Source organism: Rhipicephalus microplus, chromosome 8 (assembly GCF_043290135.1).
Source record: "Rhipicephalus microplus isolate Deutch F79 chromosome 8, USDA_Rmic, whole genome shotgun sequence".
Classification (NCBI taxonomy): domain Eukaryota; kingdom Metazoa; phylum Arthropoda; class Arachnida; order Ixodida; family Ixodidae; genus Rhipicephalus; species Rhipicephalus microplus.
The window spans coordinates 38,204,744-38,231,136 of record NC_134707.1 but is presented as its reverse complement, the minus strand read 5'-3'; the positions used below and the strand labels follow the sequence as shown (position 1 = coordinate 38,231,136).

The following is a 26,393-nucleotide window of genomic DNA, read 5'->3' as shown; positions in this document are numbered from 1 at the left end:
TGGCTGGAGAAGGCCGGCTGGTTTTACGGGTGGAGTTTTGCGCCGTTGACATTGACGACAAGTTTTCACGTAGCGCTGCATTGATGCGAGCAACTTAGGCCAATAGTATTTCAGGCGAATCCTGGTGAATGTTCGGCTCACACCCATGTGTCCAGATGTTGGCTCGTCGTGGCATGCGTGCAGAATGTCCTCTCGCATGGCTGTGGGCACGACTAGTAAAAACGTTTCACCATTAGGTTCGAAGTTCCTCCTGTAAAGGAAACTCCTCAAAGGCAGAACGCGGAGAGCCCTCTGGAGATTATGCGAGTGACTTGAACGTCGAGACCCTGCAGGTGTTGTATAAGCGCCAGCAAATCCGGGTCATCTCGTTGTAGTTGAGCTGTTCGCGATGCGTCGACAACGCCTAGAAACGGGAAGTCTTCCTCTTCAGGTACACTTGGATCGACGGGAGAGCGTGACAGGCAGTCGGCATCACTGTGTTTCCTTCCACATTTGTACACGACCGTAATGTCATACTCCTGCTGTCTGAGGCTCCATCTTGCTAGTCGACCTGACGGGTCCTTGAGATTTGCCAGCCAGCATAGAGCATGGTGGTCATTGACAGCTCTGAACGGTCTACCATAAAGGTAGGGTCGAAACTTCTTTATTGCCCAGATGACTGCGAGACACTCTTTTTCAGTTGCAGAGTAGTTAGCCTCAGCTTTTGATAGTTTGCGGCAGGCATAGGCTAACACTTTCTCTTGACCATTTTGCCACTGGACAAGGATGGCACCGAGGCCGACATTGCTGGCATCGGTATGAACTTCAGTGTCGGCTGTCTTATCAAAATTGGCAAGTATTGGTGAACCCTGTAGTCGTTTTCTTAATTCGTCAAAAGCTTTCTGTTGTTCGCTTTCCCATGTGAAAGGCACGTCGTCTTTTGTCAGTTTTGTAAGAGGATCCGCAATCTTTGAGAAATTTTCAACAAATCGCCTATAGTAGGCACATAAACCCAAAAATCGACGCACTGACTTTTTGTCTCTGGGTGTAGCGAACCTCTGAACGGCGGCTGTCTTTTCGGGATCAGAACAAACACCATCAGAACTAATGACATGTTCAAGGAATCGCAGCTCTTCGAAGCCGAAATGGCATTTTTCGGGTTTGATTGTCAATTTTGCTGACCGGTTGGCTTCCAATACTGTGCGTAGTCGCTCTAGATGTTCGTCAAACGTTGCAGAGAATACCACCACGTCATCCAAATACACTAGGCATGACTGCCATTTCAATCCGGCAAGGACAGTGTCCATCATTCGCTGGAACGTCGCTGGTGCGCAACAGAGGCCGAATGGAAGCGCTTTGGATTCGTAGAGGCCATCTGGTGTTACGAATGCCATTTTTTAACGGTCCCGCTCGTCGACCTCTATTTTTCAATATCCGCTTTTCAGATCTAAGGAGGAGAAAAACTTTGCGGATCGCAACCGATCTAGTGTATCGTCGATGCGTGGCAAGGGGTAGACATCTCGTTTAGTTACACTGTTCAGTTTTCTGTAGTCGACACAGAATCTAAGTGTGTTGTCTTTCTTCTTATCGAGCACTACGGGGGACGCCCATGGACTATTCGAAGGCTGGATGACATCATCCGAAAGCATCTCCTCCACTTGCTTCTTTATAATTTCCCGTTCTTTTTGTGACACCCGATATGGATGCTGGCATATAGGCCTCGTGTCGTCTTGCGTTATAATTCTGTGTTTCGTGATTGACGTGCGCTCGACCTTCGAGGCACTTGAAAAAAAATCAGAGATTTTTTTACCAAGGCGTAAATCTGTTTCTGTTGACTGTCGGGAAGGCTCTGATTGACGGTCACGGATGTGTCGATGTTGCAGGCCACTGGTCGAGTGGTTGATGTCGTTAAGGTGCATAGTTCAGTCGCCATACAGAAGTCGTGTAAATAGGCAATAGCCATGCCTTGGGCGATGTGTTGAAGTTCATTGGAGAAATTTGTGAGTAGGACATCTGCACGGCCTTTCGTCAAGTGAACAAGACCCCAAGCTACGCAGACACCTTTGTTCAAAAACAGCCCTACATTTGTATCCGCTATGCCTTCGCGGTTGTACAATGCGTCATTTTCTAAAAGCCCCATTATACTGCAGCGTGGCGGCACAGTTACGTCGTCATGTACAACGCGTAGAGCAGTTAGGCGTCGTTCCTCAGATTCCTCCACAGGTATAGCTCGTTCAGTCGAAAACGACACGCTGGACCTACGCAGGTTAATTACGGCACCATTCGCTCGCGAAAAATCTATTCCTCTAATGAGTAGTCTTGAACATTCTGGCAGCACAATGAAATCGGCCACGTAAATAAAGCCCCGTATTTCAAGTCTTGCAGTGCATCTGCCAAGGGGCGTAATATTGTGACCGCCTGCCGTGCGTATCTGCGATCCACTCCAGTGTCACAACGTTGTTTAGCTTTTTCACCATCTTGTGACTTATCACTGAATAATCAGCACCGGTGTCGACTAAGGCATTCAGCTCCCATCCTTCCATTCTCAACCGCAAATCTGAAGTAACGTTTTCGTTGCTGCACCCATCTACCGGAAATACACCGTCATTATCCTCAAACCATATTGGAGGATCTTCGTAATTGACGTTATCAGCGGCCTCACCTCCACAAGTCGCTTGCTTCAGTTTTCCGGGAGTGGACTTGGAGAGTGATGACCAGGCTGCTTTGAAGGTCCGCGTGGGCTGGATGACCGGTAGCGCATACGCGATGGTGACCGTGACCGGTGTTGGCGTAGTGTTGGCGAGTTCTGGCGCGTGGACAAGTACTCCTGAATCTCCGCTGGTCGTTCGCCGTTTCGGGGGCACGGTGCATATGACGAGAAGCCTCTTAATCCAGCCTGTCGGTAAGGACAGAATCTGTACAGATGACCCGCTTCCCCTCAATGAAAACGCTCGTGATCACGCCAGACGTCACTTTTCCAGGGCCTACGCTCCACATAGTGATGTGTGCTACGTGCCCCTGGGGGCAGATAGGTAGCTGTTGGTTCCCGTGGACGAGGTGCGCTGCGTGCCGCAGGTAGGAGAGGAGTCGTCGCCATCGCAACTGCTGCATTGCTGTGTACCGTGGGTTGTCTGACAACCTCAGAGTATGTTCGGATAGGTCGAACCGGCTGCAGCTCACGCTCTGGCTCTCGTATCCCCTGCCTCAGTTCGTCACGAACAACGTCCGTAACGGATAGTGCAGTTGGAGTCTGGGGCATTTGCAGTCTGCTCAGTTCTTCTCTAATAACTGATCTAATGAGCTCTCGCAGGGCTTCAACGTCGTTTCGCACGCCTCCGGAGAATACCTGTGCAGATGCGCAGTTAAGATTCCGGTTGTACTGCCGAGCTCGCTGTTCCAGTGTTTTTTCGATGGCTGTCGCTTCCGAGTAAAACTCAGCAACTGTGCTTGGAGGGTTGCGGACGAGAACGGCGAACAGCTCTTGCTTCACTCCGCGCATTAGATGGCGCACTTTCTTATCCTCAGCCATGGTGTAATCCGCACGCTTGAACAGACGGACCATGTCCTCAATGTACATAGCAGCACTCTCGTTCGTGAGCTGGTTCCTCGATTGAAGAGCAGCCTCCGCCTTTTCTTTCAGGTCTCTGTTCGCGAACGTAGCCACCGCTTGTCGACGAAATACCTCCCAGGTAGACAACGAGGTTTCATGGTTCTCAAACCATGTCTTTGCGAAGTTTTCCAGGGCGAAGTATACGCGACGGAGCTTCTCTCTTTCATCCCATCCATTCAAGCTCGCCACTCTCTCGAACAGGTCCAACCAATCTTCAACATCCTCGTATGAGTCGCCGTGGAATACTGGTGGCTGGTTCGGTTGGCTAATGAACACTTGTGCCGGTGTTACCTGGCTAGTCATAGTGGTGGCATCCATCGTTTGAATTCCCCTTGGTGCGAAGTGAAGAGGACCGAACTCAGGTGAGTCACCTCGAAGACGGCGACTTGCCCTCTGGGGTACAGGAGTCACTTCCACGGGGTTGATACGCTGGTCATCGGGGCTACGCTGTCTTGAGCTCGTGGGGCTTCGATTCATAACCCAGCAACTCCACCAGAAATGTAGCGATGCTGAGGCAGACAGGCTAAAAAACAAGCGTATTTATTAGGGCGAACTTGTGCCCACGATTCTAAAGACTATGGTCGTCAAGTCCGAGTAGCCGAGTGGCACAGATCCAACTATCTTCCTCTTCCTCGTTGCCGGAGCGCACGAACGCGTGGCGCATGCCAGCCGGGTCTTGCTGGTGCTGGTGCCCCGATGACTGTGTCGGGCTACTTGAACGTGGCGAACCTGTCGCAGTGATATAATGATCCCATATTGCAAAGAGTGAGTTCACATAAAAGGGTGGAAGTTTAAAAAATTTAATATAAGACAGAGTTGTCGATCTTTATGACTGGCAATGCGAGAACTTTTTTGGTCTCCGGAGCTCGCTTAAGCTGTTAAACCGCGTTGTCTTTATTTACACGTTCAGTGATCCAGAACATTTAGCTGCAGCCAGCACATATTATCAAAATATAATTTGTTGTGATGGTCAACTCATCAGCAAAGAGTGCCATATTTTTGTTCGAGAGCTGCAAACGGGTTTGAAATCTTGGAAACTATACTACCCTATGACGTTGCCGAATGCAGCAAGAAACCTGATGCAAAGAACACACCACGAGAGCGTCATTTTTTCTCTGTAAGGCAAAATGTTGCGCCTAATGTTTTCAACAAAGAAAAGAATTCCAAGTTTATCGCTTATTTGTTTTTTTTTTAATTGTGTAACCATCATGGTACTACGAGGCATGCGTTTTTACCGGCACGAGTTTCATCCTACAGGTTTCCTTCCCAGCAGCGTATTTACCTTCGCTTGAGAAAAGTTGTAGTGGCACCTGTTACTGTTATTGCCAGCAATTTCGCTACACCTTCGTAACTTCATCAGTGTGGCGAATTCTTAAGGAAGTGAGCCTATGTATGCCACAAAAAGATGTGCGTTTCCTACACACATTTGAGGCCGACGCCGGTTCCAATAACAGCGAAACAACCGAAATTTGTTGGGAAGTCCCCAGAGAAGAGCGTTGCAGAAGGGAAAAAAAACAAGCAAGAATTGAAGTGACAACCTACACTTCGAAACCATCGTGCGGACGCTTATCACGGCAAAACGCCGAATGCTGCTGAATATGAGGTGCCTCGTGCCTACAATCAAGATGGCCGATTCATTGCCGGTTGAACAGGCAGCGCGCCATGATTCCAATAACTCTACTCCAACTCCTTTCAACTCCTTTCAAGCACGTCCGCCTGAGGAGGGCTGCCATCTTTTCGCAATAGAAGACACCTTTTTCGCAATTGGTATGGGCTCAAAGACTACTGGCACTCAGAATGTTTATCTCGAAACACATGCATTAGCGTTATGAGTCTTAGGCTTGCTATTTCTGCGTTGTCACTTAGTTTCTTTTTTATTAGCGTTGTCTTAGAATGGGTGACGTAAAAGACCTGGCTTGCTCACTTTCTAGGCCCAGTTTTCACTGGCTTTCAAAGCGCAGCTTTCACTGCGGTCCCACGTTTTCATTCACTACGGATTAGTCCTCGTGTGGACGTAACACTCGCAGTGAGATAGCAACTGAGGGTGTGCACTTGAAAATGGTGCGTTTGACACCTGCCAGCCCGTCAATCAAAAGTCTGTTCCCCGAGAAAATTTCCTGGTTTTTTCGGGCTAAATGGGGCTCCAAGCTGCTTGATTGGCCTTAGGAAGTCCCCTACATTTCCAGGATGCCGCACTTGCAGAGCAAATGAACATCTCAGGTCGTAATTGTGAGAGGCGTGAGTAATACAACAAGGTTGAGTAAACAGTATATGAAATTTACAGAATAATTAGCATTAAACAATTATTTCAACATAAACAGGTACGTGGTATGCAAAATAAACGCTGTTACACAGATAAGAAAAAGAAAATCAGTGTTCAATAAACTAAACAGGCTCGCTTCATAGCCTGCTAAGCTTCATATATTGAGAATCGCATAAGTCTGAAAAAAAAATAAAAGTAAGACGCAATATTAAAAGTGAAAGCTACATATTCTGTCAAAGGACATGTTCATGGGCTAGCTGGTGCTGGATCAAATTCATAATATAGCGGAAAAAACGAAACGACAGACAGAAACAACGACACACCACAACCGCTACAACCACTTTAATGGAAATGTTTGAAGACACATACAATATACCTTCCTACAACGCAGGCGCTAGGGATACATACGGCCGGCTACAGAAGCGTTAGGCAAAAATAAATCAACCGTAAGATGAAAAAAACGTATGTTTAGCGCAGAACTATCCGCATTACAAAGCCTGCACATGTTCTCCAAGGTTTCATTATGTCAACATCCTGGGTAGCAGTAAAGATAGAGAGGCTCGCCAACTTTTAAAAGCGTTCTTTAACAATAATAATAGTAATGATTGCGTTAGCTAGACAATGGTAATGAGTGCGTTAGCTATAGACGTTTCTTGTCCTGTTGTAGTGGTAAAACGGACGTTCGTCACTATGTTTGTTGATAGCGGACGAGAAAGCATTAACATGAACTTTTTATTTCATGGCATGGGTGGAACGGCTGACGACACACGCCCGGTAGGCCTCGCCACGAACCTGCTCCCGGCCACTGCACCCAGGCAGGAGCCGTTCAGCAGGCCCCGTCCTTGCACCTTGTACCGGCCGGCGGACTTGACCCCGAGCGAACACGCCGGAGCTCGACCTGGCCGACACGTACGGGTCCCACGTCCGGCTCAGGAACGCTCCCAGGAACTCGGCCTCTCGAGCAGCACACCGTTTCGTCTGCCTTCGTGGCCTCAACTCTCGAGCTGCAGTGGCGGAGATGCCCTGACCAGCGCGACCTCGGACCTCGTTTCTAAGCTTTTGATCACCTTCCGGGCGTAGCGGTTCCACGTGCGGGTTCTGGCCAGCACAGCACCGTCTGTGCCGTGCTGAAATGCTGCTCGCTACAGCTGCGGTGCGGCAGCTCACTCACCGGCGTTCGTCGCCTTGGCCAGGGCACAGCCAGGTACCCTCGGGTGCGCCCCTCGTGAGCTCGCGGCCCACTTCCGAGGCTGGTGCGTCGCTCGGTACGGCTCGGCACCACTCGGCGATCCTTGATTCAGCCAGCAACTCCCCTGGCATCTGAATCCTCGGCCACCCTGAACCTCGCCCGGCTCCATGGTCCTCCGTACACACGCCCGCGTCTCGCCCGGCAGAACATCTCGCTCGTCCCTTGCCGAAGTGCGACGCTCTGATGACACTGGCGCTTGATGGCGTAGGTGCGACTACGGAGCAGTCAACCCGCATAGGAGACGCGATGCTCCATGCGGGGAATAGCCAGCCCGTCCAGCGAAGAGCGTGCGCCGAGACGCGATGCTCGACGCAACCGTGACCATTAGCCAGGCCACGTTCATCGCTGTGTTCAACGGCTGACCGCGGAGACGCCTCGCCGAGATCCGCGATGCCCTCGGCAAGGAAGAGAACAGCAGGCCAGGCCGCGCCCCGAGATGCAGCACTCGTGCCGGCAATGCCGCCCAAGCTGGTGGTTGGACGGCAGCAGCGTGGACGGCCGCGTTCCCTGGCCGGGACCTCGATCGCCTGCGTCCGACGCTTCGGCCCACTGTCTCCCGTCTGCCGCTGCTCCGGCTCGTCCCCAGCCACAAAGCCTACTGCCACGTAATGGTCGCACGTGGCCCAATCGTGGCACGCCACCTCTATGGGCCACCACTGGTCATGAGCTGATTGGCGCACAGTTGACTCGTAATCGCACGTGCCTTCTTCTTCTCTTCTTCATTTCTTGTTGTCGCCTTCGTGCCACCTGCTCTCCGCTCGTCTTCTTCAGTTCTGGTTTGATGCTCCTCGGCGTCTTCAAGTCCTTTCCTTACAATATCCCCCTGCTCAAGAAAGTTGTTTAGAGGGAAAACAACTTTTCTCACACAACAATGAACAGACACCGCTCTTCGAGGAGGAGCCTTTCAGCCTCCATGCGAGCTATTTCACGCTCATGCTCTGCCTGTGCTGCTAGACGTGCCTCCTCTCGATCTTTCGCTATCTGGTTCCTCATTTCTTTTTTTTCTCAGTGCTCACCCATGCCAGCAAAGCCTCTCCACTCAGTTCCATCTCCTTCCCTAGCTCAACTAGCTTTCTCTTGTCGTCCATTCTCGTCCGCCACACACAAACAACGTGAGGCTCTCAGAGGTAACGCGAGAGCTTGATCCTGGCAGGCTCGCCATTTATTGTAGTGGTAAAACGGACGTTCGTCACTATGTTTGTTGATAGCGGACGAGAAAGCATTAACATGAACTTTTTTATTTCATGGCATGGGTGGAACGGCTGACGACACACGCCCGGTAGGCCTCGCCACGAACCTGCTCCCGGCCACTGCACCCAGGCAGGAGCCGTTCAGCAGGCCCCGTCCTTGCACCTTGTACCGGCCGGCGGACTTGACCCCGAGCGAACACGCCGGAGCTCGACCTGGCCGACACGTACGGGTCCCACGTCCGGCTCAGGAACGCTCCCAGGAACTCGGCCTCTCGAGCAGCACACCGTTTCGTCTGCCTTCGTGGCCTCAACTCTCGAGCTGCAGTGGCGGAGATGCCCTGACCAGCGCGACCTCGGACCTCGTTTCTAAGCTTTTGATCACCTTCCGGGCGTAGCGGTTCCACGTGCGGGTTCTGGCCAGCACAGCACCGTCTGTGCCGTGCTGAAATGCTGCTCGCTACAGCTGCGGTGCGGCAGCTCACTCACCGGCGTTCGTCGCCTTGGCCAGGGCACAGCCAGGTACCCTCGGGTGCGCCCCTCGTGAGCTCGCGGCCCACTTCCGAGGCTGGTGCGTCGCTCGGTACGGCTCGGCACCACTCGGCGATCCTTGATTCAGCCAGCAACTCCCCTGGCATCTGAATCCTCGGCCACCCTGAACCTCGCCCGGCTCCATGGTCCTCCGTACACACGCCCGCGTCTCGCCCGGCAGAACATCTCGCTCGTCCCTTGCCGAAGTGCGACGCTCTGATGACACTGGCGCTTGATGGCGTAGGTGCGACTACGGAGCAGTCAACCCGCATAGGAGACGCGATGCTCCATGCGGGGAATAGCCAGCCCGTCCAGCGAAGAGCGTGCGCCGAGACGCGATGCTCGACGCAACCGTGACCATTAGCCAGGCCACGTTCATCGCTGTGTTCAACGGCTGACCGCGGAGACGCCTCGCCGAGATCCGCGATGCCCTCGGCAAGGAAGAGAACAGCAGGCCAGGCCGCGCCCCGAGATGCAGCACTCGTGCCGGCAATGCCGCCCAAGCTGGTGGTTGGACGGCAGCAGCGTGGACGGCCGCGTTCCCTGGCCGGGACCTCGATCGCCTGCGTCCGACGCTTCGGCCCACTGTCTCCCGTCTGCCGCTGCTCCGGCTCGTCCCCAGCCACAAAGCCTACTGCCACGTAATGGTCGCACGTGGCCCAATCGTGGCACGCCACCTCTATGGGCCACCACTGGTCGTGAGCTGATTGGCGCACAGTTGACTCGTAATCGCACGTGCCTTCTTCTTCTCTTCTTCATTTCTTGTTGTCGCCTTCGTGCCACCTGCTCTCCGCTCGTCTTCTTCAGTTCTGGTTTGATGCTCCTCGGCGTCTTCAAGTCCTTTCCTTACACCTGTTTGCTTCAGAACATACGGTTTTTTTTTAAGTCGTACTGTTGATTTGTAATCTCTGCCAAGCACCTCCTGTAGCCAGCCGGATGCTGCCCTCGCACCTGCATGGTTGGAAGACATAATAAGTGTATCTTCAAATTTTTCTGTTAAAGTTGTTAGTAGCGCTTTTGTTGTGTCGTTTTTTTTTGCGTATGTCTTGACGTCTTTTTCGCTACAATGTGAATTTGAACGTAAGCTATAGTTTGCACAACCATGTAAACGTTTTATCGAGGATCTCTACGCGTTGACTGCAACAAGACGTGAGAACACCGACGCAACGTCCACATCTAGCCGTAGTAAATTCGGCAGAACCAATTGAAATGAGTGATAAATTGTTGAATGGGACATGTTTACTATAGGTGGCTCGGAAAGGGAAACAAACCACGTTATATTACGTTGCCTATATGCACAATATTGTCATTGAGCTTATGTGTTTTATTAGTGCAAGCAATTTTTTAAGACGCTTCTAAAACCAGAAATTGGTTAAATGCTTTTCGCACATACTAATTTTGTATTGTTGAAAACCACACTAGTTAAACTAAAGCCGGGAATATTTGGAGTATGTTGAAGATGCTCTTTTTTGCTTTGCTAAACCATCATTTATTTGTAGTCATTCATTATTTCTCATGCATACCGGGCGCATGTAATCTCGCGAAAACAGTGTTGCAATATTTTGTATCCTTGATGTTAGTGTTCTTGAGTTGGTAGGAATAAAAAATCATTAATGCAGTTATGCTTTCTGTAAACACGTTTTACAGGTCAAGTCCCGCAACATGTTTCTTCCTATTCATTTATTTTGCATATAGCTTTTATTGGGACTTGGCTGCAGCCTCGAAGACGAAGGGCATGTGACTTGTTAATCTCAGAGGCCACGCCCTACTGCCTCGCTTGACAATATTGTCATGATATTTCTTTTGCGGTAATTGGATACTGCAGCGAGATTGCTGCTACCAGGAATAAAACGTCGCATGTGCAACTTTTCTGAAGATGGTGGTGCACACCCGCCAACAATGAAGCAAGCTTTCCTGAGAAGGGTGGTCTTTTTTCACTAGTTCATAAGGGCTTATCTCGCTGCGATGTTTCCTTCACGACGAAAGAACCCAACAAGGGTATTCTCGAGTGCCATGCATGCTTTACAGCTTGGCTTTCTGATCTCGCGGGTCTTGTACGGTGTATGTTGGGCATGGGTCGCCGAAATTCCGGGAGCTCACTCGGACTCGCTGATGAAATATATCTGGAGCTTTGGACTCACTTAGGCTCTTGACTTTTGCTGCCCTAGACTCACTCAGACTTGCACCCACCAAAACGGTTCTCTCGTGCACTCGCTCAGACTGAGGCTCACGGCTTTATCTGAGTCAGAGTCTATTCATGAGTGTGTTCGCTTCACCTATGGTGCAAACTTCTTGGCAACACACTTGCGATGAAATGTCGCTTGTACCCCTCATTTTGGAATCGCACGAACTTCTAGACGCAACCTGTTTTACGTGCCTGATGTGTTGTCATGTCCCGCAAAGCAGCAAGGCTGTACTTACGAAAGCGCAGTTGACATTGACAAAGGGGAAAAAAACTAACCAATGTACCAATTTTCAAGCCACCATCCAATAAGTTTATACAAAATTTTGGGCGCAAGTAATCACTGCGCAACCCATGTGACTATTTCTGTCTCAGGAGCTGTGGAGTTCTATGACACTAGCGTTTCCTTTAGTAACACGATTTATCGATATGTGGTGTTTAACGTACCAAAACCACCATATGATTATGAGAGACGCCGTAATGGAGGGCTCTGGAAATTTCAACCACCTGGGGTTCTTTAACGTGCACCCACATCTGAGCACACGGGCCTACAACATTTCCGCCTCCATCGGAAATGCAGCAGCCGCAGCCGGGATTTGAACCCGCGACCTGCGGGTCAGCAGCCGAGTGCCTTAGCCACTAGACCACCGCTCTTCATTTCCAAAAGCCCAACTTTTACGGGTCGTCTTTGTAGTCCCGCTTTTTATTAACTTATTCACGGCGGCTTAGTTTTCGCGCTGACGTAAATGACCCTCGTAGTTTTACTTAGACGACAAATAAGTCCGCGGATTTGAAAACGGTACATTTAACTCCAGCCAGTGTAATGACACGTCCATTTACAAGAAGAGGAACTGGAATGGGCTGCCGGCTACAAGCCATTTCAGCTGAGTTTGGACCACTCCCTGCCGCTAGTCGTTCCGTAAAACACCATTCAACGTCACCGATGGCCACCGCCACTCGGCCTGTGCCATTGGTAATCCAACAGCCACGACAACCTCCGCGTTTTTGCGGCTCCCCTTGGGAGGATGTCCCAGATTGGCTGGAGCGTTATGAACGAGTTGCAGTTCTTAACCACTGGTCCGACTAACGCAAACTTTGCCACGTGTGTTTCACTCTCTAAGATTCCGCAAGCACCTGGTACGAGAACCACAAGCGCAACTTAACAACATGGGGTGCGTTAAGAGGCAGGTATTTAAACCTTTCTCAAATATTCTGCGCAAAGAACGAGCGGAAGCCTTGCTTTAAACTCAGCAGCAGCACCTGAACGAGTCCATGACCAATTTCGCGCAGTAGTAGTTCGCGCACGCCGCTCGCGCGAACTACTACTGCGCGAAAGGACATTTTGCCAAGCTACGTCTGGACCTTTCTCGACGTACAACACCTCTATTTTAAGTGTTGGAGGAGCTGGGGTTCCCATCAACCTGGAACTTCGCAATCGGACGCTACCCTCACCGTTCACCATGACTGCTCCTGGCCCTTCTCAAGCTGCCTTACCAACGACAGTCTACTGTACTGGCGCGCCTCGGCAACGCGACCCACCAATTTTTCGCGGCAACGACGAACAAGACGTCGAAGACTGGCTCGTCGAGTACGAAATCGTAAGCGCTTTCAACAAGTGGAACGCCTGCGACCAGCTCACAAACGTGCGCTTTTACCTCGCTGATGTGGCCAGCCTCTGGTTCAAGAACCACGAAGGCGAAATTACCAACTGGTCCGCCTTCAAGACCACCATCGCCGAGGTCTTTGGTCGTCCCGCCGTGCGCGGGCTTCGCGCGGAACAGCGTCTCCGTAGTCGAGTCCAGCGCAATACGAGACCTTTACGAGTTTCATTGAAGATGTCTTGTCTCTTTGCAAGCGCGTCGATGAATCTCTAACCGAACGCGACAAAATCAAGCACATCATCAAAGGAGTTGACGACGATACCTTCCAGATGCTCGTCGCTGGAAATCCACAGAGCATCACCGATGTTGTCCAGCTCTGTCAGGAGTATGACGAGTTGCGTAAGCAGCGTGTCTCGACGCGCAGAGCCGCAGAAGATACGGCTGAAGTTTCCGCCCTCGTACACGACGTCGCTGCTGATCACACCGTCTTACTGCCCCAAATCAAACAATTCATTCGTGAGGAAGTTGAGCGTAAGCTTTCTCTTATGGCCGAAGCATCCGCGCCAGTGACCTCGTTAGACCCACGTCTACGCCAGGTCATCGAGACACAGGTCACGCAGGCACTGCCTCCATCGCCATCTGTCCCTACGCCGCTGACCTACGCTGCCATCGTTGCTAGACCCCCAGCCCCACCTATCTCTGGATCATACCGGGGCACCGGGTCCTCCTACCCTACGACGCTGCCTACATACACGGCACCCCATCCCGTTTCGCCCCCTGCACCTTCTGTCGTTAACCTATGGCGCACCTTGGATAATCGACCCATCTGTTTCGCATGCGGTTTCGTGGGACATATAGCACGCTACTGTCGCTGTCGCAACTTCCAGCCTCCAGACCATGGGAATTCTGCAAATAACCAGGCTGCCCAGAATCCCCAGCGACCATCTTCTCCTATCACCGACTCCTTGTCCCCACGACGCCCCGTCGATTCTCGCCGGTCATTACCACCCCGTCGCCGATCTGTCTCCCCGATGCTTCGGCGCACGAGCCCCGCTCGAGAGGAAAACTGACAGCCGCAGTTCCGGAGGCAAGAACTGCGTCGTTGTCGAACTTTCTAAGACCTCCTCTTTGTCCGACCAACGAAATTGATGTGCTAGTAGAAGGTGTTGCTGTACGTGCACTTGTCGACACAGGCGCCGTCGTTTCTGTAATTAGTGAAAACCTGTGTCGCGATTTGAGAAAAGTTACAACGCCGCTTACGAATCTTGCTCTGCGTACAGCCACCTCCCATTTCATCGCGCCGACAGCTCAGTGCACAGCACGCGTTCTTATTCAAGATGTTTGGTACGCCGTCAACTTTGTTGTTCTCCCACGTTCATCTTACGACGTCATACTAGGATGGGATTTCCTTTCTACCCATCAGGCCCTCGTCGACTGCGCTCGCGCTGAACTCACGTTGACGAATCCGTGCCTTGATATAGACCACCACGGCCCCTCGAAAGTGTTTGCCGCAGCTGACATCCGCATCACGCCGTTGTCCGCCGTCCTAGTGCCTGTGTTTTCCCCTGCTGCCACTAACTCGACGCTCTTGTTCCAACCAACTATTGCTATATATAGTGTGCAACACCGAACCATCGTCCTCCCGTTTGCCGTCATCAACTTTTCCAATGGTTTGGCGGTACTTTATGAGTGCAACGTTTCTGCTTGTCCGTACATCCTGCTACGCGGTGAGTGTCTGGGAAGCCTCGAGACCTTAAATTGTATTTTTGAAGACCCGATCTATCCAGACAAGCCATTTTTACTGACTTGTGCCATTACACCCGCAACTGACGCCAATGAACCTATCGATGTATTCCGCAAGTCCATTGATTGGAACCTCACGCCTGGGCAGCAGAAACAGCTGATCAAGCTCCTACAGCGTTTTCGAGCCTCGTTTGACTACAATCAGCCTTCCTTAGGTCGGGCGTCATCTGTTGTTCAAAGTATAGATACTGGTCAAGAGACGCCATTACGGCAGCGTCCATATCGTGTGTCAACTACCGAACGCCGTGCCATCAATGAACAGGTTGACGACATGCTGACACGTGGCATAATCGAACCGTCAAGCAGTCCCTGGGCCTCTCCAGTTGTGTTGGTGAAGAAGAAGGACGGATCCATCAGGTTCTGCGTGGACTACCAGCGTCTCAACCGAATCACGCGCAAGGATGTCTATCCGCTGCCACGCATTGACGATGCCTTGGACTGCCTACAGGGAGCCGAATTTTTCTCTTCTTTAGATCTGCGCTCTGGATACTGGCAGGTACCCATGGCAGAGGCCGATCGTGAAAAAACTGCTTTCATCATGCCCGACGGGCTTTACGAATTCACAGTCATGCCCTTCAGCCTCTCCAACGCGCCAGCTACTTTCGAGCGAATGATACACTCTATCCTTCGAGGCCTCAAATTGAACGTTTGCCTTTGTTATTTAGACGATATTGTCATCTTTTAAACTGATTTCGCAACCCATTTAACCCGCCTCGAGAAAGTCCTCGCGTGTATTTCTGCCGCGGGGCTGCAACTGAATCTGAAGAAGTGCAATTTCGCTGCTCGAAAGCTTACGATCCTTGGCCACGTGGTTTCAAAAGACGGCATTCTTCCTGACCCTGCCAAACTTACAGCCGTTTCAGCGTTTTCCAAACCGATCACCTTGAAAGAGCTCCGAAGCTTCATAGGCCTTTGCTCTTACTTCCAGGGCTTCGTCCACAATTTCGCGACGATCATCGCTCCTTTGACGAAGCTCCTCGCCGGCTCTAGAGACCTTTCAGCCTGGTCAGCCACCTGTAACGACTCTTTCAATGAACGGCGCCGCCTCCTCACGTCACCGCCTATTCTGCGACACTACGACCCATCGGCACCCACAGAGATCCACACCGACGCTAGTGGTGTCGGGCTAGGCGCTATTCTTGCACAGAAGAAAGACGGCTTCCAAGAGTACGTGGTTGCCTACGCAAGCCGAACTCTTAGCGAAGCCGAAACCAACTATTCTGTCACTGACAAGGAATGCCTCGCCCTTATTTGGGCGATAGAGAAATTTTGACGTTACGTGTACGGGCGCCCTTTTGACGTCGTGACTGACCACCACGCCCTCTGCTGGTTTTCGTCACTGAAGGACCCAAGCGGTCGCCTCGCCCGATGGGCATTACACCTCCAAGAATATAATATTCGCGTGGTCTATCGCTCCGGCCGGAAACATTCGGACGCAAACGCCCTATCCCGTTCGCCTCTACCCCCTGACCCGGACTGCTGCGAAAGTCTAACCTGTGATGCCACTGCCATCACCATCGCCGACATGCCATCTGAGCAACGCAAGGACCCTTGGGTTTCTGCGATTCTAGACATCCTGGCTGGGCGGACGGCTTCCCCCCCTTCTCGCACGTTGCGTCGGCAAGTCGAGCACTTCGCCACTCGCGACGACGAGCTGTACCGACGCAACTACGCACCCGGTGGACGTCAGTGGCTACTCGTGATTCCACGTCATCTGCGATCCGAAATTTGTTCCACGTTTCATGACGACCCCCAATGTGGCCACGCAGGTTTCCGGAAGACTTATTCTCGCATACGTCTCCGATATTACTGGCGTGGCATGTACCAATACGACAATACGTTCGGGCCTGCTCGACGTGCCAGAGACGAAAAACTCCCCCTTATCACGCTAGCGGTACCTTGCTACTCTTACCATGCCCATCCCGATCATTCGACCGCGTCGGCATCGATATCTATGGTCCCTCCCCAACACGGCTGACGGTAACCGCTGGATCATAGTTGCTGTCGACCATCTCACGCGGTATGCCGAAACTTCATCCCTTCCCTCGCCTACAGCAAAAGACGTTGCGACTTTCGTTCTTCACAACATCGTATTACGTCATGGAGCACCTCGGGAGTTACTGAGCGATCGTGGTCGCGTATTCTTGTCAGACGTCATCACAGCATTGCTGCGTGAGTGCCACGTCGTTCACCGCACTACAAGCGCCTATCATCCCCAGACCAATGGAATGACAGAGCGCTTCAACCGCACCCTTGGTGACATGCTGTCTATGTATATCTCGTCAGACCACTCCAATTGGGTCCGAGTTCTCCCGTTTATCACGTTCGCTTATAATACCGCCATTCAAAGCACTACTGGGTTCTCTCCTTTTTTTCTCCTTTACGGACGCGAACCTTCTTGCACTATGGACACCATTCTTTCGTACAAACCTCACTCCTCAGAGTCCACGACTTTGTCTCAAGCCGCTACATACGCTGAAGAATGCCGCCAACTGGCAAGATCATTCACAACCCAAGACCAAGGACGCCAAAAGCACCACCATGACGCATCAAATAACACTACTTCCTACGATCCAGGTTCACTCGTCTGGCTGCATATCCCTTCTGCTACACCTGGTCTTTCTACCAAGTTGGTTCCCAAGTATCACGGCCCATATCGTGTGCTACAAAAAACGTCACCGGTGAATTACTACCTCATCGAGCCACTGGAACCATCTTCTGACCAACGCCGTCGTGGCCAGGAAATTGTCAACGTCTCGAGACTTAAGCCCTGCTATAACCCTCCCGTGTTTACTTGTCCATAGGTCGCCAGGATGGCTCCTTATTTCGCGGGGAGTAATTGTAATGAATCTGAATAACGGACGCTCTGCTGGTAATGAAGACGACGATGATGATCGGTGGCTGCAGTAGTAGCTCACGCACGCCGCTCGCCATTAGCCAGACCTGCCTGATAAAGGACATTTTGCCAAGCTACGTCTGAACCTTTCTCGACGTACAACACCTCTATTTTAGTTCTTTGTGGAGATGAAGTTTCCATTGCGGCACCTATCCTTCCGTCTAGCATAAGTAAACCCGGCACCAGAACATTGTAGGGCACCACCTCACAGGGCTCGCTTCTTCATAAAACACAATTATTTTGGAGTGAAGCTTTGTTTTAAGGAAACTCCGCAATAATAAATTGCCCAAATTTTTCCCGAACAAGCCATAATTAATGAGTTGAAGTAATACAGCGAGAATATTTGCAAGCAATCCTTCCAAATTTATTGTAGTGTGTTCGAAATCATAACGTCCTTGTTCTTCAAAAAGCAAATCACTTTTAGTTATAATTGAAAAAGGTGTCTAGCTTACAATCATATTACTACGTGCAATGACAAACGTTGAGTTAATGAACAAGAAAATTCTGCATCAAGAACGTGCATCAAGAACACTACACATTATGATATCAATACAAGGCCGCTATACTCCGTTTCATACATCAGGTGCAACGCTGTGAAGGCTAGGCAAGTAGTCCGTAAAGAAAACACGAGGTGTTGCTCCGCGCGGTTTCGTTGCCGAGTGGTCTGACGCGTCGCTCCGGAGAGTTCACCGAAGTTTTGAAGTGCATGGGTTCGAATCCACGTGGTGCCATTTTTTTATAATTTTTGCGAATTCAATTCGAAATCTTGTTTTTTTTTTCAGTAACTTCAACTTACTTACTGACAGCTTTGATGTGCGAAGCTTCGAAAAAATTCGCGCAGGAGAGGTGGTCGAGGACGCAGAGCTGGACGCCATTTTTTCGAAGCTGTTACAACAAGTAAAAAAAAATGGCGGCGCGGGTCGCGCGGAGAGCGAAAACCTGATACGAAAGCGACCAACATAGATTACCAACTCGCATATTTGGATTGTTTATCCAACAACACAGGCGTTTGTTTTTTAACCTGATGACAAATATGTATGCTTAGAAGTTTCCCGAAAAGCATTTATTGATTCTCGTACACCCCAAGCGACGCACTACTTTTTGGTCGCGGCAGTACACAGCGCAAACAAGAGCGCTAGCTTTTTTTTATAGCTACTACGGACCAGCTAAAGCATTTCAGAAGTCTGAAAACTTACCAATAAACCATTTGTACTGCCATTGCAAGAAAACAAGTAAAAAAATTACGCTCAAGAAGTGTAGAACAGCCCCACATACAGGGCCGAGTAGAAGAGGTTCAAGGCACATGCAAGCAGTCCTTTAAATTTCACTATATTTCTAGTTGGAATTTTTATCCCTATCGCACCTTAAAATAAACAGGGGACGCAATGTAGCAGCGTAATCTAGCGCTGAGTTCGCGCCATAGGTGCAGGCAACGTGCACATGCCGAAGAAGCAGCAAATTTTCCAGCGCATCGCCAGAAGACACGGCCTGCTTGTCGGTTCCAGTTGCACGAGCATGCATAGCTCCTGGTTCCTCTGGTAGAAATGCCTGTACTCCGTTCGGCCCGAGAACTCCTCAAGAGCCTTGCGAGCTGACCTAGTGTACAGCTGCCACACAGCACAGCTCTCCTCTTTCTGCGCGAAATTCAGTTATAAGTTTCGCTCAGGTTGTCCAAGTGGAGCCAGTTGCATACATCTACTTAATCGTCACTTAAATAACAATAATATCTCGGAGTTTACGTCCCAAACCATGATATTATTATGAGAGACGCCTTTGTGGATGGCTCCAGAAATAGGGGCCGTTTGGTGTCTTCACCGAGCACTGAAGGCGCGACCGCCACCATTTCGCCTCTACCAAAATACGACTACCCAAGCCGGGTTCGAACTCTTGGCTTTCGGGTCAGCAGCAGAGCACCGTAGCCACTGATCCACCACGGTGGACGACCATCACTAGCTAACCTTTTGAGCAATGCAGGGTGAAGGCCTGTACCCCTGATCAAGTAATGATTGATGTCGTTTGACGTTCCAATATCACGATGTGATTATGAGAGATGCCACGGTGGATTGGATCCGAAAACTTTGCCCACTCGGAGGCCTTTAACGTGCACGTAACTATAATTACGTGGGCTTTGAACATTTAAGGATCAAAGCACACGGGGCTCAATTACTTTCGGGCAATGTACAGAGTCACTCATCGCTCAGAACAAATGTAGCAAACTGATGTAGGCACTAACGATACGGTAACATAACTTTGGCTATGTTGCCCTGCGTTTATTTTGTATTTTCATCTTTAACTCAAAAGTGAGTATACTGAATACGCTGTGCATATGAATGCGTGTTTTAATTCGCCTGTTATGTGGTCTTCTTTGTCTCGCGTTAATTTCTGGCTCCTTTTCTTTGTCGTGAATTGCCAACACTCCTGAGAGTGTACACTTCAACCCTGAACGTGCACACGCCATCCCTAATCACCCAAACAAGGCGTTACGTATGGTCAATACTTTTCTTTAATTTGACCTGCTTTATTAGTGTTGAATGTGCAGAGCGATGCACATTTTCTACAATGGCGCTGTTTTCGTCTGCATGTTGCACTAAAAAAACTGTTCACTTCCCTCAATTGCAATCAGCCCCCCCCCCCCACCCTTTAAAAGTAACATACAAAACACACCCCGCCGCAGTGGTCTAGTGGCTAAGGCACTGGGCTGCTGAGCCTCAGGTCGCGGGTTCAAATTCCGGCTGCGGCGGCTGCATTTCCAATGGAGGCGGAAATGTCGAGGCCCGTGTGCTCAGATTTGGGTGCACGTTAAATAACCCCAGTTGGTCAAAATTTCCAGAGCCCTCTACTACGGCGTCTCTCATAATCATATGGTGGTTTCGGGACGTTAAACCTCACTAATCAATCAACATACAAAACACCGGGCATTGTGAGATACATTCGATCACTCCATTTTCGGCTTCTCTCCCTCAGCTGCGGTGAAGCTTCATCACACCTAAAGATGAATTCTGCTCACGCCTATGCTTCAATATTTTTCAACGTGCTATTCCAGTACGCTCGAAAACACTAAACCACCTCTCAGGAGTACCGAAGAAAGTCAAATGGAGAATAGCCAAGAAAAGAACGTGCCTGCAGATACGTTAGAAGTCCCACCAGGGCATGGATTGGCACCATACGCCGCACTGTCAGCGCCACCATGTCATCCAGAAATTTCGCCCTGCTGTTCACGTTCAGGACCGTGTGGTTCTGTAGCAGCTGACGTGTCAGGAGGGCCACGTTGTCTGCGTCGTACTGGACGCGGAAGTACGACACCGTGGCCACGTTTACAAGGAACCACGAAGAGCTGATATCTCGCGCCAAACTGCAAGACGCATTGCGAATATGCCCTAAAGATATGAAACAGTGCACGTGCTCATATAAGGTACCACAGAGCCTGACGATTGATATCTCTGTTTTCCCGTCTACCTTGCGTTTCTGAACCAATTTTACGTTCACCGTAAAACAAAAGACTAGTAAGAGCAGCACTAAAACCTCTCTACAACTACGCCGTGAAAAATTCCATTGTGCCTCAACAGGTTTTTTTTTTAGTGCAATACATTCAAAGCTCCAAATTCATGTACGCCTCATTTGGTGTGCTCATTTATTCCGTATCCCTCTGGTCAAATGCAGTTCCACCGTTTCACAACTAGACGCTCCGCGGATTTCATGGCCGACTGTTGTTTTGTCCCTTAAGTCTTCTTTTATTGGAGCGCTCATGGATCAGAGCTCCATACATGGTCTTCTCCAACCGTCTCCCACTCTTTTACTCTCCACTCAAACTTCACTTCTCCATCTATTTTAATCCCTCCTTATCCCTTCCCTTGTGAGCTACTGCTTTGATGCAAACAGTTGCGGAGCTTACTTCACGAGTTTTTTTTTTTAATTTAGGAATCACTCCCTCCCTCCCCCCCTTCCCCTATTCCACAGCCGTATTGGCACGCTCACTTGTGCCCCAGCTCACTCTGCAAGCAAGTGACACTTCGCAATACGACGATAGCGGCGGAAGTACGGTCGTGGATAGCCGGACATTGTGATCGCCGATAAAGCATGTGGTTTCGATGCGTACATGGTCGACGCTTCCAGTGTTTTCTCCGGTACCAGTGTAGTTTTAAAATAGGCTCGACTCCTTCTCAGATCTGTCGTATGAGCAGTCTGATCAGCGAATTCCAAAATGATCACAAAGCCTCCCATGCATTCCAGCATGACCTGCGCCGGGCATTACTAGCACGTGTAGCGTTTACTTGTAAACAAATGAGCGCTCGTAGCCTTATAAAGGTGCTGGACATACAACCAGACATTATCCCATTTAACAAATGCAAAGCTGTAACTGTAAACTTGTCTGTTTAATGACCTATTTTGTGAATTCAACCTAATTCATCGGCTTCTCGCGATAAAATTATTTCCGCAGTGCATCACTCCACCAGAGTTCCTGCCCATTTCGGTCCTACATTTATCGCAGCCGTCCGCCTCAACAACATTGCCGAACAATGCGTTACTTCACCGTCTTCAGTGATCCAGACAAGATGCCAGCGCAAACACTAGAGATGGCGCGTCGGGTGCTCACTTGTATCGCTGGATGGTTCCCCTGAACCAGAAGGCACCTTCCTCGGGAACGCGGATTCCTCCTTGCACGTTCAGTACGAACGGCACCGGCCACACGAGCGTGTAGTTGCACTTCATGTCCTCAAAGCACGGCCAACCCTGCGGGTGCAAATCCATTCTCGGTCAGGGTACTCTTCGCGTAGTCACGGATTCTCTTCTCAGAGCAGTGTAATATGTGGATTGAAACAATAGTGAACATTACGGCATATGGCTACCTGACTAGAGTCATGTTATATTGCCGTAAAACAGACAAAATGCACAGGCACGCGTAAATTGCATAAAAGACTGCGCTATCCTAATGACATGCTTTGGCCGCAAATAACCGCTTGTGCTTGTCGTTGAGTGTTCCTTCACTTTGTGTGTGTGTGTGTGTTATTTGCGGTCAAAGCATGTCATTAGGCAAGTACCAAGTAGGCCTTACAAAGCACATTACTTAGCATTGAAATCGTACTTCAGGTGCGTTTCTGATCTGTCTGCAGGCCTGACTTCACCACCGTAGCCCGTAAAAATAGGTAGAACCTCCTACTCAAGAGTTAGGTATCACTGCCACCGATTCACCGATGGCACACTTATGGACAGGGAGATGCCTCCCATCGGAAGTTATTATCTTGTTAGTGCGTTCAGTGCGCACGACCACATAGACTTTCCTATCATTACACCATAGGCGCCAGTGTCAATGGGAGCTGCAACACATGGCATTTTAGCCAGCAAGGCAATTATGGGCGATACACGACTTTGTATGTTTCGTTCTTACGACTCCATTTGGCTCCGTGAGACCTAACGTGTCCTTAATACAAGTAGAAGAAGTTCAACACATTTCTATCGGTTCTCCTGGACCTTTTTAGGCTCATCAATTCATATCGGCTCACGAAGTCCACAAATGTATTCAATCAATTTATCCGAAACAAACTCTAAAACACAACAATAAACAAAGACACCAGTGTGTGCGCAGCCGCGGGCAAGAAGATTAGAAACATCTGTGTACTGCCCACCATTTTCATGGTTGCTGAATGATCGCAGCACCAGAGTTCTCTCTACAAAATATGGTAGGAAACGCTGCGCACGTTATCACTCATTGACCATGCCACCCCCATATTGTGCTAGACCAATGAACGTGGACACACGTGTACGTGCGTTGTTCTCTCGCGATGTGCGGTCAAGCTGGTTTACTGCATCTCTACTTCCTACGATTCAATATAGCGGATCTGTCGGACACATCGCCGCCCTGTCCAGGAGAACGGTGACATCGAGGTATTGTATGGCAAGATATAAACCGCGACTTGTCGAGAACGTTAAGTTTTGGCACGGACTACCTCTATACCTTGGCCCAGGTACCGGTTTTATTTGCGTACCTGCTTCAAGACAAGCCCGGGTCCACGGTGGTCGTTCACACGGAGCACACTAACCACGGGATAACCTCCGTGATCGAACCACGAGTCCATGTTGTGGGAGAGCAACCCCGAAAGATCCAGTGTGCGCCACAGCACCACGTCGTCGGCCACTCCGTATTTGTTCTCCTTCATGTAGCGCCTGATTCCCGAGCGTATCCTGCACGCGAAACAACAAGGGCGAGTGTGCGTGTCGGTGCAACACTCGACGCTTTGGGACATAGTTGTCACCACATAACAGAAACTAGTAGACCCGGGGTTCTCGGACTGGGTACCGTGGAAACCAGTGACGTGGCCACGGGTTGGAAAGAGCCAATGCTCCCTTCCCCCAAAATTTTTACGCCATGGAACACTGAGCACTGAATAAACATTTGCCTTGTCCCACCACCACCACCCACCTTCAGATCAAGGAGTTTGCCATCATCCTCGAAGATATTTCTGCTGACACCCCTGGTTTGATGCAGGCGTCACGTGACGGACACCTTTCGGCTGCGCGAGTGGCCAAAACGAATGCAACCCATTCCCCTTTTACACCAATTATCAATATTACTTATTTAGTAAAACGAGTAAGTTTACACTGCATTTTGCATCTACGAATCCGCCGCACAACGCATCCGAGCACTCGGTACCTGATGATGGCGAAAGATACACGTGTTAGCAGGACTAAAGACTCGTTGATTAGTACGCACCACGAAACTTGCAGGATTTGTGAATTCAATTTGCATGAAGCGTGCAGTGTGGTCGGCAGGCGCTTTACTCGACTCGCGGAGTGGGACTTGGAGAAATCGCGTCTGCGTATTATGGAGAGCTCTACACCAACGATGATGGCCTTCAGTATTGAAAAAGAAAGAACAGGCCACCGCGGGTAGTGTAAGTACTATGGCTGCATGCTTCGTAAAACGTTATTACTGACCCTTATCGCTTTCCCACTCCTATCTTCGATTGTCTTCATGCTGAAGAAGTTAGGGGTTCCACGTCACTCCGAAAGCCATTAGGGTTCCTTATTATCAGGAAGATTAAGGACATCTGTACTTAACTGCTAGACTTATGTGCGTTGACGTAATCTTGGGCGAAACGTGGTCTGATAAAACAATGCCGGTGACAATGTAGGGTGGCTTCAGTTGAGTTGAACGAACTTTATTTACCCAACGTTTCTGACCGGGGCTAGGCCTCCAAAGACCTACCGTTCGATAAACATCTATCAAGGTCCTTGGTGATAGCCCTGGCCCATTGGCAATGTTATCAAACAGAACACACCATGTGAAGCGAGGCGTCAGTGTTTTCACTTGGAGTGAATGTGGAACCTATAATCGTAACTGAATACTAGTCACACTTTCGTCGCTAGAGTAAAGCAATGAATGTGATAGCAGAAACTAGGAATGTTACGCTTACAACGACAAGCAGATCAAAACATGCAGCGCGTTGCGAATGCACGCAAAAAAACAACACACACAGGACGAGGGCGAAGTAAGATCATTCATCGATGGACACTCCAGGTACTGTTCAAACGCGCCAAACGTAATTACAGGTACAGATGAGTGAAAATTAACAACTGTCCCAGTTGTTACATCGTTGTGTCTGAAAAGCGTGCTCTTTACGCAAACGGGGCCCGTGCAGCGAATGAAGTGACCTTTGTGCGCCCGTTGCCTACAACGCAATCGTTCGGGTGAAAGCCCTAGGCGTACAATTCTACTGCCTCGAGAGATAAGCGGACACACGCACAATCATCTACAACCTTCCCCCCACCTCCTCCGCGAGGTAAACTGTACGTGGTAGACGAGTTCAAGAGCGGGTGTCACCGCGTCGTGACAAGTGGGGTGCTGAGCGCGCTCTTTGCGCCATCTATCTGGTAATGCTGAAAATACGCTGATATTTCTCTCAAGATCGGAACCGGTGAATTTAAGGTGAATGACGCAGGCGGCCAAGCCGTCCGAGAGTGTCTATATAATTGCTATCGGAATGAGAAGAAGCAACCAGCGAAAAACAACACGTATACAGCGAAGAAGCTGGTGGCTTCTTCCTATTAATATGAAGGAAGTCGCACAGAAAGCTATGTACATTACTGAATTTCTATCGCAATTAAATAAATGCTGCAACAACAGCTAATAGCCAGCATGAGTCAACACTATCCTAAAGCCCCGTGATATTTTCCAAAGGCAATGAACTGTAGGCAACACCAACAATCATTAACCGATATATAGCTATGAACTAAATTAACACCCATGAATAAGAGATATCTGTGCAGTCACACCGGACTGATGCCCGTTTTATCATTACCGTCATTTAGCAAACACCGGCAGACATGAACACCGCTAAGAGGAGGGGATAACATTCCAGTAAATGCGGTAGTCAAGTTAGGCCCTTCATCGCACCCCTTCGCACAATGTAGGTGTTATAAACGCCGAAAAGGATCACCTTCCAAAACTAGAAGGACGCACACGCGCGTAAGCACACACGCTTTCGTCTTCAAACCGCCAGCCTGCTATCGATTCTTGATGAAATCCTCATCTGTGTCGCAAGGAAATCCAACATGCAAACGCCCTTTGGCTCCTACCTTTATTCCCATTTATTTCAAATTTTTGCTAGCGGCCAATGCCCTACGTTTTCTCTTACAACCAGACTTCTTCGAAATGAGCCCTTCAACACTATGGAGTTAAAACATTAGGCAGTATAAGCTGGCACCACCGCAGGCAGCATGGTATGGGAGCATGGTGGTAGCATTGTGTGCTTCAAAAGTAATTAACCACACCACTATCATCAAACACGTTGTTGTATGTATCTGCTAAAGCCATAGTATGGACACACTCCGTCAGCGATCCTACTTGCTCATGCGTATTTCGGTGCTCCAGTGCGACCTCGGCGAGCCACTACAGTACCCAGGCTCGCCATAGTGCGCAGAGCTCTGCGGAAAGATTACTTTCCGCGTACACTAGGCAGATTTTAGACGCTGGTGCAAGCTTACCCGACTCGTTCATTGGTATCGCGGCGCAACCACTCAGCCTTGTGCGGCCACTAGCTGAACAGTACCTCAACAGAACCTTTGTGTCGCGTCAGGCCTGGCTTCTCCGCGCT

The 26,393-nt window shown here is 50.0% G+C and overlaps 1 protein-coding gene across 1 annotated transcript in view; it reads right to left on the bottom strand.

Moving 5' to 3' along the window:
- Positions 1–9,618: 9,618 nt before the first annotated feature.
- The window catches only part of LOC119183424 (thyrotropin-releasing hormone-degrading ectoenzyme-like), a 42,690-nt gene continuing 25,915 nt past the window's right edge, over positions 9,619–26,393 (bottom strand). The window contains exons 10-12 of the mRNA XM_075870195.1: positions 23,286–23,481; positions 21,896–22,032; positions 9,619–9,770 (exon numbers count right to left, since the gene is read on the bottom strand). Coding sequence (XP_075726310.1) covers positions 9,701–9,770; positions 21,896–22,032; positions 23,286–23,481 — 403 coding nt within the window. The 3' untranslated portion in view covers positions 9,619–9,700. The remainder of the gene's footprint in view (positions 9,771–21,895; positions 22,033–23,285; positions 23,482–26,393) is intronic.